The sequence below is a fragment of the Sminthopsis crassicaudata genome, chromosome 4 (assembly GCF_048593235.1).
Source record: "Sminthopsis crassicaudata isolate SCR6 chromosome 4, ASM4859323v1, whole genome shotgun sequence".
Lineage (NCBI taxonomy): Eukaryota > Metazoa > Chordata > Mammalia > Dasyuromorphia > Dasyuridae > Sminthopsis > Sminthopsis crassicaudata.
Window position 1 is genome coordinate 340,341,766 of NC_133620.1, and position 19,089 is coordinate 340,360,854.

The 19,089-nt window shown below is 34.5% G+C and overlaps 1 protein-coding gene across 3 annotated transcripts in view; it reads right to left on the reverse strand.

The window, feature by feature from the left end:
* Positions 1-3,084: 3,084 nt before the first annotated feature.
* Positions 3,085-19,089, reverse strand: part of METTL2A (methyltransferase 2A, tRNA N3-cytidine) — a 35,757-nt gene continuing 19,752 nt past the window's right edge. For all 3 annotated transcript variants that reach the window (XM_074260941.1, XM_074260943.1, XM_074260946.1), the window contains one exon: positions 3,085-3,589. In XM_074260941.1, the coding sequence (XP_074117042.1) occupies positions 3,447-3,589 (143 nt within the window). In that variant the 3' untranslated portion in view covers positions 3,085-3,446. The remainder of the gene's footprint in view (positions 3,590-19,089) is intronic.

Here is a 19,089-nt window from a genome sequence, read left to right on the forward strand (position 1 = left end):
TATTATTATACAAATCATGTAAACTGTTTTCCTGGTTCTGATCTTCATTTTGCATCAGTTTATACAAATCTTCTCAAATTTCTCTGAATTTTTCATATTCATCATTTCTTATAGTACAAATATATTTCATTATACCTATATACCACAATCTGTTCAACTATTCTTTAACTGATGAGTAGTTGTTTCAACAATAACAAAATGTTATTAATATTTTTGTCTACTTGAGTCTTTTCTCGCTCTGTTAATCTTCTTTGATTATATGCCTAGTAATGTTATTAGTGAATCAATAGGAATGAACAATTTCAATGACTTTGGATAGAATTGCCAAGTTGTTGCCTAAATGTTTGGATCAATTCACAACTCCACCAAGGTTGCAGTATTCTAATTGTTTTCTTAGAACTCTTTTATAGTTGTCATTTTCATGTTTTACCATATTACCAGGCAGTTAAATGACACAGTGGATTAAGCATTGGGCCTGCAGTCAGGAAGATCTGACTATTTGGAATGAATCAAAGTCAAATTTAGAGTCAAATCTAGTTACTAAGGCACATACTGTATAACCTTGAGCGAGTCACTTAACTCGGTTGTGCAGTTTCCTAAACTGTAAAATGGAGATAATTCTAATACTTACTCCAGGGTAACTAATATTTGATGAAATAATATTTGTAAAGTGCTTAGAACAATGCTTGGCCCATAGCAGATATTTAATGAATATTCTATTGTTATCAGTCTGATAATTATAAGGTGAAACTTCAACATTGTTTTAATTTATATTTCTCTAATTATTGATGATTTGGAGTGTACTTTCATATGGCTATTGATGGTTTATGTTTCTTCTTTTGAACAATTCCTCCTTCCTGCTACACTCAGTCTTTTTATCATTAGTCATTTCCTGGATGAAATCCATTGTACCACTTTTTACACATAGATAATCACTGGCATTACATCTGGCCCAAATGACTATATTTATCTATGATATCTACAGTCATCCATAACTTTATTTCCTCAAAGACTTTGAAGTTCCAAGATTTGTTGTGAATTCAATATTTGTGTTAACAAAATAAACAAAAGAAATAAACAAACAAATCAATTCTATCCTTTTGCACTGAGAGGCAATTTGGAATCAGATGCCCTGCATAGTTATATAACAAATGCAGTCCAGCTCTCTTCCTCTAATTTTGGACCCAACTTATTGTCCATCTGTAAGGTTTACTTCAGATATATATATTAACATCAGGCTTTTTTTTTTTTATCCATTTACTTTTTCCTATATGGATTACGAAGTAGCTCTTTTTTGAGTAATTAAAGATCTTATCGAAGAGACTTTAAAATATTCTGAACGTTGGTGTTAGCATAGCATCAAACTGAAACAAGTGTATCTGGAGGACCTCAACATTAAAAGGAAAAACTCCTTCAATTTAGACTCTTTTAGAATTTTCTCCCAGATATGGATGATTTGTTTTATGTATTGCATGTTATTAACTCATCAAGGAATCTTATATGATATTGAGACATAAATGAAGAGTGTTACCAGGATTAGCCTGAAGATATCTTCCTATATAAGGAGTGGATATCCTCTTGATAAGGACCTAATTCTCAACTCCATCTTAGAGATTCTAATGGTTCTACATTTGAAGTATTCTTCTCAACTCTGAACTCTGAACTTAATTTTTTGATCATAATCTTTTGTTACTACATTTTCCCCTTTGCCTAATAACCCTTAAAGTTCTTTATCCTCACTATAACTTCCAATCTCCTTACTCTTCACTTCTTTCCCAGGCTATCACTCCTTAGCTGTCTATAGTCTCCTTCCCTGTCTTGATGTTTTGGTGAACCATTCAACTTTATACTTCTTTTTATTATTCCTAGGAATTTTTATTATTTTTTATTATTTTATTTATTATTGTTTATTGTTGAGGTTATTACAATATTGTCCCCTACATTTGATTATAAAAGCTTCTTAAAAATAGGGATTGTTTTTGTATTTCTCTGTGCTTAGCACAGTGCCTGGCATATAGATGATATTTAATAATTGCTTTTTGACTTGACTTTGATGAAGTTAAATAGTGAGGCCCTTGCTCTGTTTCCTAAGGAAACTCTGAAAGGTGTAGATATCGGAATCACACTTTACTGAGGAGGAGAGATAGAGTTATAGCTCTTAGATAAAAGTACTAGGTGGTACAAAGAAGTAAAGAACAAAGTCAGCTGAACTCCTAAACAGCCAGAATCAAATGAGTGTGCTTTGACAATTTGCTCCAACCTCCCTTTCAGATTCTTTTCAAACCCACTGTGGATTTTCAGAGCAAAAGCGTGGCTGCCTTCTGGCTTCTTCATTCCCCACGGCTACTGTACTAGAGGTACGATATCCAAGGGGTTATTTTCTTTCTCCCTCAGGTAAACTATAGTCTCTCTTAATGAGCTCTTTGAACTCCTACTAGAAATCTCACATTGGTGACATTTACTAGGGCTGTACCAATACTTTAAATTTGCTTCTGTTTTAGAGTTTTGTCTTCTCTCAATTCGAAGTGTTAATACTAGCATTCAAGGAGGCAGAACTGACACATTTTGATTCACACCCCCACACACATACACATAGAAAATATCTGAATATTTACAGTGCAAGCATATTTCAAGTTAGTGCTTACTATTATTTGAGTTAGAAATTTTAGCAATAGCAATAAAACAAAGGAGAAAAATACTAAAAGCAGAAAGACAAAAAGATAACACAACTATACCTTTTATGATAATAGTAACCATTTACTTAGAAAATCCTAAGAGAATCACAATAATAAATTAAGTGAGATAATAGCTTCAACAGAATTTCAGGCTACAAAATAAGCTCAGAAAAACCAATAAGCATTTTCAATTTGGTAATAAAATTCAGGAGGCAATAATAGAAAGAGAAGTCCCATTCAAAATAATTACAAAATGCATAAAATATTTGGCATATTATTAAAGCACACTTCTTCTATGATTACAATCACAAAATGCTCTTTACAAAAATTAAGGACAACTTTAATAGTTTGAGTAATACTGCTGTTGCTTGGACTGTGCCAATATGAAACAAAAAAAGACAATACTACCAAAGTTAACATTCTATTTTATTATTATATAACTCAAACTATCAATGTGATACTTTGCAGATCTAGACAAAATAACAGAATCCATCTGGAAAAACAAAAGATCTAGACCATTAAAAGAAATGTTAAACTTTCTAATCACTATTTCTTTAATGAAGACTACAAGCTTTATATCCGAGACTTGACTTGCTTTCCTCTAAATACCAGTTGTATGATGAGTGTACATATAAGTAGCAAAGAAATACATTTATCCAAATTGACAGCAAAAAGAAATAAGAAAAAGTATACACAAGAGAATATATACCTCATAATACAGAGCAGAGGAGTTGGGCTGAACTCTCAGTGAAAAAAAGTTCTCTGCCATATCTATTGCAGCAAACTAATGCTGAGGACATGCCAGCTTTTCTTCCCAGGATCTTGTTTTCCTTCCACAACCTGAAGTGGGGTTGATAGTGTCCATCTTTTCTTCTGAAGCTGTAAGTCAGAAGTACTTGAAGTGTCTACAGAACCTAAAGAGATTCAAAAGGACAAAGAAGAGACTCAGAAGGCTAAGAGACTCAGAAGACCCAAGCTCTCTTTTCTGTGGATCTTCCTTTTTCCTCCCTGCTCTTTACACAGGTGTGGGGCACTGATATCCAACCAAGAAGTAGAGCATCTTCTCCCAAATGGCAATTGGGTGACACATGAAACTGAAAAGTTTTTACAAGAACAAAATGAATGCAACTAGGATAAAAAGGGAAATAGGAAATTAGGGAAAAATCTTTGTTTTAAATTTTTCTGATAAATCCAAGACAATAGAAATATGTAAAGCCAAAAGCCATTCCTCAATATACAAGTGGTCAAATGTTTCAAGATATGAATAAACTGTTCTCAAAAGAAGAATTGCAAACTATTTACAGTCATATGAAAGAATACCTTAAATTACTAATAATGAGAAAAATGCAAATTGAAACAATCTTGAGGTAAATACAAATTGGCAAGGATTACTAAAGATGGGCACAGTCAATGTTGGAGGAGTTACACACCATATGTAACTGTGAATTGGTTGCAACCATTTGGAGAAGCACTTCTGGCATTTACCCCAAGAATTTCAGTGACAAACAGAAAGACCTCCTAATTTCCAACATATTTATTACAGCAACTTTTTTGTGGTAGCAAAGACCTGGAAACAGACCCCTCCGGTATCTTTGCCAAGAAAAGCCCAAATAGAAAGACACAACTGAACAAAAACAATAGCTAGCATTTTCTGTAGTAGTTTTAAGATTTTCAAAGCACTTTTCATATACTATCTCAGTTGATCCTCACAACAGTCCTGTGTGAACTGGGCTAACAATTTATCCCTATTTTGTAGATGAGGAGGCTGAGGCTAAAGCTGATTTGTCCAGTATCAAACAGTTAGTAAACATCAGAGGCAGTACTGAAATTTAATTTTTTTTTTTGGACTCCAAATACAGAATCCTATCTAACACACCAACTAATAACTTCCCTCCCTCTGAACCTTCCCTCCCACCCCAGTTCTTTTTCAGACATACTGCTTCATGGCCATTTCCTCACTTCTCCATATTGTACTTGTAAAGTTGTTTTGATTTTGCTTTTTTAATGCACTCATCTTTATTAAACTTTACCTTATTTGATTTGTTTTAGGTTACCATGGTCTTTTTAAAATCCTAACTCTTATCATGTGGTATGTTAGTTATTCTTTCTAGTTTTGTGTCATCAGCAAATTGGGTAAACATGCTGTTTGTACTTTTATCGAACTCATTGACAAAAATATTAAACAGTACCAAATACCCAGGAACTCCACTGTAGAAAAGTTGCAATTAAATGACTCAGTGCATAGTATAACTGGATTTGAAATATGAAAAACTGAAATTGGAATCCTCTTCCATAAGGAGTTGTTGATATGACTCATTGGTACTAGTTTAAAGTGGCTCCTGAAGCAGATTGCTAAATTTTCATTATAAGTATTTAAACTTTGAAAATCAACAAATGTTACAAACCAGGGCTTGATTTATTGTTTTCTTGATTATCTAAATATAAGAAAGTCAGAGAGAAAGTATTAATAATGTAAATTAAGCTTAAAAGTATGCTATGTATTTTTGGAGGGAAAATGGATTACTGAATACTTACTAGTCCATCCCTGATTTGACTGCTCTCTTAATAGTTGGTTCTGACATGACCATCATGAAAAAAATTAATAATTCCTTGTCTATTATCATATAGAAACAGTGATAGGCACTGGAACTATGATTTTATGTCTAGGGGGCTTCTATTGTGAAATTTCCTCTACCAGTGCTGGGAGGAAATAGGAAAGGCCTATGAATGATTCAGATTTACCATCCCTTCCACCCCTTCAGACAACATTCTAATGCTAGACCTATTTATTCAACAGGGAATATTAGCATCTCTCTCTCTATTTTAGAGCAAGATCCATCGGTGTTTTAAGTGGCTCTATTTCAGTTCTTGTTTGGTGCTAATGAAACCTATGCTTTTGGGTAGTAGGACCCCAAGCTTTATAAGCAAGGCTTCATTTTCTTTCCACCAAATACTAGTTCCATGATGAACACACATAGAAATAGCAAATTAGTCCATTTCTCCAAGTCCAGAGCAAAACAAAACAAACCCATAAACAAAAAAATTAGAGAAAGTAAAAGAAGTAAAAATAAAAGAATATATGCCAGACAATACAGAGTAAAGGAATTCTCTCAGTGGGAGTGAGGTAACTGAGCTCAACCAAGAGAGAGAACCTAAATCTCTCACCCAAGGGAAAGTGTGCTTAAGTTCCTAATGTAGGAAGATGGGTATATGGACATGATGGGGATTGCTGGCTCCTGTCAGGATGGCTTCTTCCCAAGATCTTCACTCTCAACAACCTGAAGTAGAATTAGCAACTTCCAGATTCTCTTTCAAAACTGGAAGCCAGAAATCTTAAGCAATTGCAGTGCCTGAAGAAACTCCAAAGAAGATTGAAAAGAACAGAGCTTTCTCCCCCATTTTAGTCCTCTTCCCCTATTTCCAATTCATGGTGGGTATTGATTTCCACCACAAGGGGAGTCCTATACCAATGGACTTGGGATACATACGGGGAAAGGGAAGAGAAAAGAACTACAATCTAAAGAGGTCCTTTAGTTTTAATGTTACTTGGCTTACACTAGAAATGCTCAATGCCTTCTGATTCCTTTCTTGAAGTATTCATATAAATAAGTTGTCCACAAGCCCTTGGATTCTTTCATTTCTGAAACTTGAACTTCCAAAATACTGTTTACCAGTGGCCACCTTTGAATCAAAGTCAACACATATCAAAGTATATATAAGCTTGTTTTGGATAACTTCAGGTTCATTCTAGAATGTCACATACCTTTGACCCTCTGAATCAATGTAGAGGGCATAAGATATTGATACCTAAGCTGCAAGCATTTTTGGCTCACTTTTTTCTTATATTCCTCCTGAGCACTGTGAGATGAAATGATCAAGTAGCCAACCAAATGACTTTTTGGGTAGTATATAGTAAGTTTACTTATTTTTAATCACATTGCTTTATGAATTATGGTGAGAGAGAAAAATCAGAGCAAAAGGGGAAAACCATAGGAGAGGAAAAAAAAAAAAAAAAAAGAAGAGAACATAATGTGTTGATTTACATTCAATCTCCTTAGCTCTTTTTCTGGATGCAGATGACATTTTCTGTTCAAAATCTATCGCGATTGCCATGGATCACTGAACCATTGAGAAGAACCAAGGATAGTTGATCATCACATATTCTTGCTGATACTGTGTACATTGCATTCCTGATTCTGTTTGTTTCACTCAGCATCAGGTCATGTAAATCTTTTCAGGCCTTGTTCATCATTTTTTATAGAAAATAATATTCCATTGCCTTCATGGACCACAACTTATTCAGACATTCCCCAATTGATGGGCATCCCCTCATTTTCCATTTCTTTGCTACCATGCAAAGAGCTGCTACAAACATTTTTGCACATGTGAGTCCTTTTCCCTCCTTTATGATTTCTTTGGGATACAGACCTAGGATTGGCATTGCTGGCTCAAAAGGTATGAACAATTTTCTAACCCTTTAAGCATAGTTTCAAACTACTCTCCAAAATGGTTGGATCAGTTCACAATTCCACTAATAAGGCATTAGTAGTCCAGTTTTCCCACATCCCCTCCAATATTTATCATATTTTCCTGTTACCTTACCCAATTTGAGAGTTGTGAGGTAGTATTTCAGAGTTGTTTTAATATTCATTTCTCTAATCAAGTGATTTAGATCATTTTTTCATATAACTATAAATGGCTTTAATTTCATCATCTGAAAATTGTCTGTTTATATCCTTTGGGTGACTTGTATTCTTATAAATTTGACACATTCTTTATATTTTAGAAATGAGACCTTCATTAGAAACACTGGCTGTAAAGATTTTTTTCCCAGCTTTGTAATTCCCTTTTAATCTTGTTTCTGTTGGTTTTGTTTGTGCAAAACCTTTTTAATTTAATGTAATCAAAGTTGTTCATTTTGTTTTTCATAATGATCAGATGATTTTCTAAAATTTCTTTTAAAAAATCTAACCTTAAGCTTCAAGAATCATTGTTTCCACATACATACACAAGTACAGAAAAAGAAGAATTCCATGAGACTGTGAACCTCAATATCACACTGCTTGCTTTTTAAGTATATAATAAATTCTGTATATCACTTTTAAAACTCACTAACTAAGCTGTGCTTCCTTCTGAGCTTCCATCTATACTCTATTGTATTTTTTTAAAAAATGCTTCATTGGACCTCTTTGAGGCATCACCTTTTTCCCTCCTAGTTCTCACTTTATTATTCAGTTGTTTTCAGCTATATCCCTTCATAATCCTGTTTGGGGTTTTCTTCAGAGATAATGAAATGGTCTCAATTACAGCATTAAGAGAACTAGTTTTTTGAAGGGTGGCAAAGCAGCCCAGATTTCACTGAGCTTTTGATCAGTGAGCAAATAAAAACAAACCCAGATATAATAATAATTTAGGCCTGGAATCAGGAAAACCTGAATTCAAATTCAACCTTGGACACTTTGTAGCTGTAGGACCCTGGACAAATCATATATATAGCATATATAAAATCTTACTGTGGCCTTTTGTTGTATTAATTTTACATTAGATAAAATTTAAGACTCACTAGTCTCCCTAGCAGAAGAAAAAAATAGCAGAAACAGTTTCCAGTAGTTAATTGGCACATAACCTAGTCTATGCATTGTCCTTATTGCTGGTGAGAGAAGTTGTAAGAGCCCTTTAAATGGGTGCCACAGTGCATCGGGAGATTGAGTGGTCCAGAAGTAATTTCTGTGGATATTAGGACTGCCTTGTAGGTGGGATCCTGTCCATGATGAGATAGCTTCGTAATGGGTGACTCTCTCGCTGATTGGCTGTGTGTGTGACCTCACAGGACCTATATAAGCCCACTGCAGGCAGCAGTCACTCTCTTTAACCTGGCGCTCTTCACCCTGGCTCCCTAGCCTGGGTGGCCAAGCCAAGATGGATAGCCGAAAGAGGTAAGGGTTTTGGTAGTGAACACGTGGGTCTTCTGACCAGGTGTTCACTCGGGAACCATCAAGTCAGGGCATCAGTCAGGGCATTATGTGAGTAGGTAATAATAAAGGCTTTTAAGATTACACGTGGCTGTTCTTGAGTGCGCTACTGGTTATTAAGCTATAGATTCAAGAGATTGTGGCCAGAGACCTTTGAAGGCCTCAGAGGAGGCGAGCCGGGTAGAGTTCACACTGCAAAGGACAGTGGTCAAAGGTACTCTGGTGGGTCTAGGACAGACTAGTAATTGTAACTGCCAGGAGAGCACGCTACAAGAAGTAGAACCCTCTTAAACAGCCTGCATCCTTAACTCAAGGATGTGGATGCTTAAGTTTTCAGAGAGAAAGGGGGGTAGTGAGGAAGAGATGATAACTAGGAGAAAAAACATCACAATATAAACCATCCCCAAGGGAGAAAACAGGAAAGGGCTGTGGTGAATGATTCAGATCTATCTTCACTCCACTACCCTTATGTAAAACTTACTCTAAATAAATCTTTTGTCGCATTCATATTATATTAGCCAAAATTTAAGATTTACTACTAGCAATAGCAAAAGTAGTAGAAAGAGTTCCCAACAGTTGGTACACAACCCTCAGTTTCCTCAACTGTAAAATGTGGGTGATAGTAATGGCACTTATCTTTCAGATTGTTGTAAGGATCAAATGAGATATGTGTAAAAAGCTCTTATCACAGTGCTTGGCATATAGCAAGCACTATAGAAATGCTTTTATTCTTCCTTCCCTACTTCAAAAAATAGAGTGCCTTATACAGAAAATCCTTATGCAGTGTCCTTATATGAGAATGAACAATGAGTATCCTTATATTGCCTAGAGCAGCACAAAAAGATAGCCAAAAAGCTGCAGGCCATAGGAAAAGAATCTCACCAAAAAAGCCAGCCGGAGTCCAGTAAAAGAAGGACATGGAAAACCCTGTAGCTATAGAAAAGGGCAAAAGGGTAAAACAAGAAAACTCAAAGATGGTTTGAAATTCAGGTCTTCAGGTCCAACATGTAAACTCCAATAATTCAAGGGGACTTGAAATCTATGAGGATTCTAGGGGCAGTCACATCATATCAGAGAAAGTGGAAGTCACCATCAGGAGACCAGGTAATTGAAATCAAACAAAACATGACCCTGTGTAAAAGATTGCAGAGCTTGACTCTGACATAAAATAGCATTTCAAAATGCTCTAAGTCACTTTTTAGAGAAATGCAAATTAAAACATCTGGGATATACCAATTTATACCTCTCAGATTGGCTGATGACAGGAAAAGACTAGAGAAATATTGGAGGACATGTGGGAAAACTGGGACACTAATGCTTTTGTTGGTAGAGTTGTGAATAGATCCAGCCTTTCTAAAGACCAATTTGAAATTATAGCCAAAGATCTATAAAACTGTGCATATCCTTTGATCCAGCAGTGTTTGTACTGGCTGAATCTGTATCCCAAAGATCCCATAAAAGGGAAAAGAACCTATATGTGCAAAAATATTTGTGGCAGCTCTTTTTTTGTGGTGACAAAGAATTGGAAATTCAGTGGATGTCCCTCACTTGCAGAATAATAAATAAGTTGTATTTGAATGTAATGGAATACTATGTTCAATAAGAAATGATCAGCAGGCTGATTTCAGAAAAGCTTGGAAAAATTTACATGAACTAATGCTGAATGAATTGAGTAGAACCAGGAGAACATTGCAGTAACAGCAAGATCTTATGATCTTAACTATTCTCAGCAATACAGTAATCCAAAACAATTCCAATGGACTCGGGATGAAAAATGTCACCAGCATTCAGAGATAGAACTATGGGAGACTGAATGCAAATCAGCACACATTATTTTCTTTCTTTCTTTTTTTAAGTATAGCTTTTTATTTACAAGATATATGCATGAGTAATTATACAGCATTGACCCTTGCAAAATCTTCTGTTCCAACTTTTCCCCTCCTTCCTCCAACCCCCCCCTTCCCTAAATGGCAGGTAGATCCATACATGTTAAATATGTTAAAGTGCATGTTAAGTACAATATACGTATACATATCCATACAGTTATTTTGCTACACAAGAAAAATTGGATTTAGACATAAGGTAAAAATAACCTGAGAAGGAAATTAAAAATGCAAGCAGACAAAACAGAGGGAGTGGAAATGCTATGTTGAGCACATATTATTTTCACTTTTTTCCTCTCTTGTTTTTTTTCCCCCTTTTTATTTTGATTTTTCTTTCATAACAAGACTAATACAGAAATATGTTTAAAATGATTGCACATGTACAACCTATATCAGATTGCTTGCTGTCTTGGGGAGGAGGAAAGGGAAGAAAGAAGGGACAAAAAAAAACCCTGGAACTCAAAATCTTACAAAAGTGAATTTTGAAATTACATATAATTGGAAAAAATAAAAGGCCATTAAGTGGGGAGGAAAAGCTCCAGAAAAAAAAAAACCCTCCAAAACAATAGTTTAAAAAAAAAAAAGTCATTTCAGGAGCTGAGGCTGAAGACATTAGATTTTAAAGAAATGTTATGGAACCCAAAATACTGAAATTTCCAGCTTAGAGGAAGAAAATAAATCCATTACAACCTCAAGCAGACTGAAAAAAAAAAAAAAAAAAATTGGACACAAAGATTACAAAAGTACCTGGAAGGAAAGAGGGAGAGAAAACAGATTTTTGTTCACTAAAAAAATGGTTTCAAATTTTAAAAAGGACTATTTGGAAAAAATTAAACAAGAAATAACTTAAAACTATAAATGAAATATAATGACATAATTTGTGGAAGAAATAATTGAAAAGAGAATAAATAGCAGAGAGCAAAGTAGAAAGTCTTACCCAAATAATGAATGTCCTGAAAATTATAATGTACTCAAGAAAAATCAATTCCTTGTGATAAATATAACAAAGGGGGAGGTTCTGGAAAGATGGCAGGGTAGGTTGGTAAATTTCAAGTTCTTCAAATTTCCCCCAAAATAGAACAAATTTGTGCCTCCAGGGAGAACATAGAGTGGTGAAAAATCAAGACCTGGGGCACAACAGGGTTCCTCCTACAACCAGAGAAAAGCTGAAGAAAGATTTTGAGCTAGGGATTAACCTGTCTGAAATGTAAACATCTCTGGGCTAGCCTTGCAGAAACACAAAGTGGGGGCTCTTTTGGTTAATTAGGTGTGGCTGGAGCCTTGGCAGGAACCACAGAGACTTTTACCTCCCGACATTTTGTCCAAGATCAGAGCCTGGGAGGTCTGAGGGAACCTCTGGTAATGCCAGGTATAGCTGCGTAGTGGCCCTGGACGAGAAGGAACGAGGACCTGGTGAGTGCAGAAACAGTGAGGCGGGGGCTAGTGACTATGGGCACTTCCAGGAGGGTGGAGATCTTGATTTAAGGTTCTTGGTCAGAGTAGAGAGCTGAAGGGAAGCTTGAGGCACCATGCCCCCATCCCACAATTAGAGGTGCTTATCTCTTATTATTAAAAAAAAAAAAAATGAACTGGCAAAGAATTTAGAAACCCACCATTGAAACATATTATGGGAACAGGAAAGAACAAGAGTTCCCCTTCAGAGGACACTTTAGTAAAAAAAAAAGCTTCTACTCCAAAGAGTAACATGAAATGGCTCTCTGCCCAAAGAAAATTTTCAGAACTCAAAAAAGAATTTAAAAACCAAATAAGAAAAATTGAAGAAAAACAAAAACAAAAAATAAAAGCCATCCAAGAAAAACAAGAAGATTATGAAAAAAGAAGTTAATGAACTAGAAAAGGAGGCACAGAGTATCCAAAATGAAAATTAGAAATCGGGCAAGGGGAAGCCAGTGAAGCTATGAAAGACTAAGAAATAGCAAAATAGATTATAGAGAATTAGAAAAGAGAACAGAATGTAAAACATCTTATTAAAAAATGACAGTTCTGAAGAACAGATCAAGAAGAGAAAATATAAGAATTGGACTGCCTGAAAGTTGTGACCAAAAAGAGAATCTTTGACACAACAATGCAAGAAATAATCCAAGAAAATTGTCTTCGAGTGATACAATATGAGGAGAGAATAGGAACAGAAAAAAATTAACCTATCACCACCTCAAAAAAGAGCCTTTGTAGAAAACACAAAGAAATATTGCCAAATTTTGAAACCCTCAGATTAAAGAGAAAATTTTGCAAGAAACAAGAAAAAAAATTCACAAAACAAATACTTTGGAGCTACAATTAGAATTGTACAAGACTTATTAGAGCCACAATAAAGGACTGTTAAGTCCGGGAATCATATCTACAAACAATCAAAAGAACTAAGCTTATGGCCCAAAATATTATATACAAAAAAATTATAATTTTGAATGAGAAAAAAATGGACATTCAATGAAATTGTAGATATTTAGGACTTTCTATCAACCAAACCCGACCTGAGAAAATTTAACATGTAGGAGCCAACATGAAAGATCAATTCTAAGGAACTCACAAGGACAAACTCTTTAAACATGGACAAATTGTGACAGATAATAATATATAATATTATATATAATATATAAACCCCTATAATAATAGGGGTAGTAGGGTAGGAGTAGTTCTGAAAACCTGCTCACATCAGAAATGGGTTCAAAAGGAATACATCTATATTACGAAGGGTATGCATATATATCACGAAGGGTATAGCATCTTGCAAAATCTATACAGAAATTTTGAATAAGAAAATACTTCCTGTAAGTAAGGAGAAATGGATGGGGAACCAAAGGATGGGAAAAGACTAGAGCAGGATCCTTGGATGGGAGGAGGTTAAGTAAAAGCAAGGCAAGTTTATGGAGCAGAATTAATTAAAGAGGCAACAGGAAGACAAAAAATGTGTGTGTATGTGGGGGGTATGTGTGTGTAAATGTGTGTATATATGTATATATGCACATATGTATACATATATTTTTTTCATAACTGTAGCTTGTTTGGAGGTGGAAGGGATGAAAAGGGGAAAAAGAATAAAGTAAATAAGGTACACTGTGGAGAACACTAGAACATTAAAATAAATAGATAAGAATCCAAGAAAAACAAGATTATATAAAGAAAGTCAACCAATTAGAAAGGGAGATCCAGAGTCTTAAAGAAAATGACTCGTTTTATACGTGGAAAGGTAAACCATATGTCTAAGATTGTCAGTAATAATTGAGTAGTCTAAAAGAAAGACTGGGATAGAGCTGGGTGACTCTAAGAAGCAAAAACATATAGGAAAAGATAAAAACAGTAATTAAACTATATGAAAGAGATGCAAGAGCAAGAACCAACACAGAGGAATACATAGGGAAAGAGGGCTGGTACTTCTGAAATCCTATTCAAATTGAGAATGGATTAAAGAGTGAACAGATAGGTATAACAGCCTCCAAAATCTATAAAGAAATAAGAGGGGGAGGGATAAAATGGGTAAAGAAGGGTGTGTAGATTAATGGGAGTGGGATAAGGTATAGATTAATGGGAATGATATAAAGTAGGTAGAAAAGGGTGGGGTAAATTAAGATTGGGATATAGAAGGGTGTGAAGATTAATGAGAATGGGATAAAAAGGGAAGAAAGGTTAGGGAGGGATGTGGGGGGGGGTGGTTAAGTAATAGCAAGACATATTAAAGGGTAGAAGTAGAAGAGTCAGCAGGGATTAGGAAATAAGAGATACATAAAACACAATAACAATGATCAGGAGTAGAATCCATTAGGAAAAAAAAGGATACTAATCACTGATTTCAGACAAATTCAGTTAAAATTATTCAATCAAAAGATTATGTCATCCATGTTAATATTGTTTTAAATGTATATATATGTGTGTATAAGCACATGCATATATGTATGTACATGTGTGTATGTATATATACATTCATTCCTATTTAACTGTAGCATGCTTGGGGGAGATAGAGGGGAAAAAAGAGGAAAAAAAGAATAAAGTAAAAAATGCACAGTAGACAACAAAAGAAAACTACAAGGAAGCAAAGATGCACAATTCTGAATACAGTGTCTTCTATTATTATATACATTTTCTAGAAATGGAAACTTGTTAGATATTTTAAATCCTCCCTTGTTTTCTGCTATGCATATGACAATTTTTTCTATTTTCTTTTTAAGTTTTAATGAATAATACATTAAAAAATAAAAAGAAATAATGAACAGGATGCTTTCAGAAAAATTTGGGAAAACTTACATGAACTGATGCAAAATGAAATGAATTATTGTACACAGTAACAGCAATATTTTATGATGGTCAACTGCAAATGACTTGATTATTCTCAATAAGACAATGACAATTATTAGCAAAGACAATTCCAAAGAAAATGTTATAATTGTTTATACATGTAATCGAGGAAAAAATATTAAAAGTTATAATTTAGAGCATTTTTTCATGACTATAATTTTGATTTCTTCATGTGAAAACTGTTTATTCATATCCTTTGACCATTTATCAGTTGGGGAATGGTTCTTTATATAACCATGACTCAGTTCTCTATATATTTGAGAAATGAGTCCTTTATCAGAGAAACTCGCTATAAAAACCACTCTTCCTCCCTCCTTCCCCCCTTTCCTGCTTTCTTTCTAATCTTGGCTGCATTATGCAAAACCTTTTAAATTTGATTATAGTCAAAATTATCCATTTTATATCCTGTAATCTTCTCTATCTCCTGTTTGCTCATAAATTCTTTCCTTATCCATAGATCTGGCAGATAAAAATTTCCATCTTCCACTAATTCCAATTCCAATCTTTCTGCTACAATAGGTTGCTTTCCTAGAATGAAGAAGGAATCGTGAGGGTGATGAGAGTTCCCTCAGTCTAAAACCATCATCAGTGTTGAGACAGGATAGGTACCCAGGGGAAGAAAAACAAAAGAGAATGTGAAGAGGGTGTCCATATCCATGCTAAACTCTAGCAGGACTCTTCCTATATAGCATGCCTGCTAGGTCCTGGGAACCTAATTTACTCTAGGGTGGGAAGGTGGTAGGCCTAAGACTAGCAAACCATATTGCCAAGGATTCCTCCTAAGGTCTCCCTCTTCAGAGGATAGATATGATGCATCAACTAATTGGTACCAGAGTTTCCTCTGACAAGGGTACCAACCTTCACTGCTTGAAGCTGGGCAAAGAACAGGAAAAAGGTGCCTGGGTCTCCTTGCTGAACCTTTTTAGAACACAAGGGGTAGCAAAACACACATCCTTGCCTATGCCCATGGCAAATGACATTTCTCTAGATATTCTTCTCCCACCCCACATCCTCTTATAGCTGGAGAAAATTTGCTGTTAGTTAATTTTTTGTTCATTTTTATTTGGACTTTTTTTTTTTTTTTTCCATTTAAAAGTAGTTGTGTTTAAGAAAGAATGCTAATGACCCAATGATTTGGGTCATTGCTTCAAAGAAGATCTTATGTTCTCCCACACAGGAGAGCAACTTAGTGACTAGAGAATATCTTAATAGCAGGGCATACACATACAATAGTAATAATAGCTAACATTTACAGTTTTAAAATTTGCAAATATTTAGAAAATATTATCTTATTTTTATCCTCTCAACAACCCTGGGAGGAGGCTATTATTAACCTCACTTTACTTAAGAGAAAACTGAGGCTGGCAGATGTCAAATGACTTTCCAGAGTCACACAGCTTATTAAGTGTCTGAGACTGGATTTGAATCTCAGGTCTTCTGAACTGTAAATCCACAGTTCTATCCACCTAACTGCTTGTCATATGACAAAATGAATAAGAAGCCCATAGTCTGACACATCTGCATATGGCCCTTTTATTACTGCATAATGTAAATAAAGCTCATGCTGTTAATATTAAAAGGGAAACATTATAAAAATAATGAAAATATTCTTCTACTCTAAAAGAAATAGGTAGGGGGAAGAGCATAATTACTAGACCTCACAATCAACAAATATTTATCAAACCTCCTGAGAATTTTCACTGTCCAGGAACTCTCTTCCTTTTCACTCCAGCTTCCTGGCTTCATTGAAGTCCCAATGAAAATCCCACCTTCTTTAAGAAGCCTTTCCAAGTCCTTCTTACTCTAGTGCCTTCTTTCTGAGATTATCTCCAATTTATTCTGTATAGATTGTCTGTATGTAGTTGCTTCCATGTTGTCTTCACAAATTGATTTGTGAATTCCTTAAGGACCGGGACTGTTTTTGCCTTTCTTTGTATCCCCAAAGCTTATCACAATGCCTTTCTAAACCAAGGTGTTTAGAAAATAATTGTTGACTTGATTTCTTTGTTTCCATATAATAGGAAGATTGGACAGATAAAATAGATTATGCAAAGCCTTAAATTATCCCCATCTGCCCTGAATTTGTAAGCATATATATGTGTAATCTAAAGCCTGCATAATCTAAATATGTATGAAGTACAAAACACTATGTCAAGCACATGGTAACCTATGGCATAGATACCAAATACCTATCTCAAAAAGTCTCATTGCTGCTAATTCTAGCTAAATTAAAGTTAAAAGCAAAATTCCCCCTTGAAGAAATTTATATTTTAATAAGTAAATTCAAAGAGATTGGTTGAGAAGGAATAAAAATTTGGCACCTTATTAAGTTCTAGGTCAAATGAGAGAACATATGAAATATGTCTTACAAATTTAAAGTGATATATAAACGCCAGCTTAGTAATAAAAAACTAGGAATATATAGACAATGTTAGGTTTGTTTCTCTAAGAGTCTGAGCTGTACTTGTTCACAAATACTCAAAGAAAGGCTGTATTTTAAATCTTCCATGATGCTGTGGCTTGCTATGAGATTAGGATCAGAAGGTGAATGATTCAATTAATCCCAATAATACTATTCCTAAATGACAAACCAAAATGTGTGAAAACTGTAACACATTATTTGAATGCCCAAATATTAAAGTGGGTTAAATTCCCCCACCAAACTTGGGAAAAGGGACCTATATGTCACAACATGCTGGCCAAATTAACCATGTAAGAGTCTGCAATGCATTGGTGCAGAGATTCTGGAAATTGCAGCTACAGCTCCAAGTGAAATTCCTGACCTTTTGTTTTTCCATATGAAGTTTGTTGTTATTTTTTCTAGGTTATTAAAATAGTTTTTTGGGAGTCTGATTGGTATAGCGCTAAATAGATTAGTTTAGGTAATAGTCATCTTTATTATATTTGCTCCTCCTATCCAAGAGCATTTAATATTTTTCCAATTGATTAGATCTGACTTTATTTGTGTGGAAAGTATATTGTAGTTTTACTTATATAGTTTCTGATTTTCCTGTGGCAGATAAGATTCCTAAGTATTTTATACTATCAGTAGTTACTTTATTTTATTTTTAATATTTTAATAGTTTTTATTTACTAGATATATGCATAGGTAATTTTACAACATTGACAATTGCCAAACCTTTTGTTCTAATTTTTCCCCTCTTTCCCCCCTTCCAGATGGCAGGTTGACCAATATATGTTAAATATGTTAGAGTATAAATTAAATACAATATATGTATACATGCCAGTTGTTTTGCTGTCGGTAGTTATTTTAAATGGAATCTTTTTGTAACTCTTAACTGTTAAATTTTGTTAGTGATATATAAGAATGCTGATGACTTATGTGGGTTTATTTTGTATCCTGCAACTTTGCTAAAGGTGTGGATTATTTCTAGTAGCTTTTTAGTAGAATCTCTGGGATTCTCTAAGTATACCATCATATCATCAGCAAAGAGTGATAGTTTGGTTTCCTCATTACCTACTCTAATTCTTTTAATGTCTTTCTCAACTCTTATTGCCAAAGCTAGCATTTCTAATACAATATTGAATAGTAATAGTGATAGTGGGCAATCTTGTTTCACTCCTGATCTTATTAGGAATGGTTGCAGTTTATCCCCATTGCATAAGATGTTTACTATTTTAAATATATGCTCCTGATTATTTTGAGGAATAGTCCATTTATTCCTATACTCTCAAGTGTTTTTAATAGGAATGGATGTTAGATTCTGTCAAATGCTTTTTCTGCATCTATTGAGATGATCATATGGTTTTTGTTAATTTGATTATTAATATGGCCAATTACATTGATAGTTTTCCTAATATTTCACTCCTGATCTTATTGGGAATGGTTCCAATTTATCCCCATTACATATGATAGCTTCAAGTCAAAGAAAAGGTTTTTGTGAGTATAAATGTGAGAGATTGTCTCTCAAGTTGGTCTTTTTAGCTATAGCTAAAAAGCACCATGAATAAAATCATCTTCAAACAAGAGAATGAATTACATGGAAACAGGAAGAGAATTAGATTTTTTTTTTCTTTTCTAGTGACATTTACAAAGATAAACTTGTGGCAAAAGTCTGGAAGGGCATGTGCTTAATTGTAGAGAAATGGAGAACATTTATGCAAATAAATGCATTACCTTTGACAGCATAGGTAAAGGCAGAGGCTCTCAATGAAGCACAAGGAAGTCACTTAAATGCATCAATGAGTCAGAGGGCTCCATGGATCCTTTTGTGAACATTCTTTTGC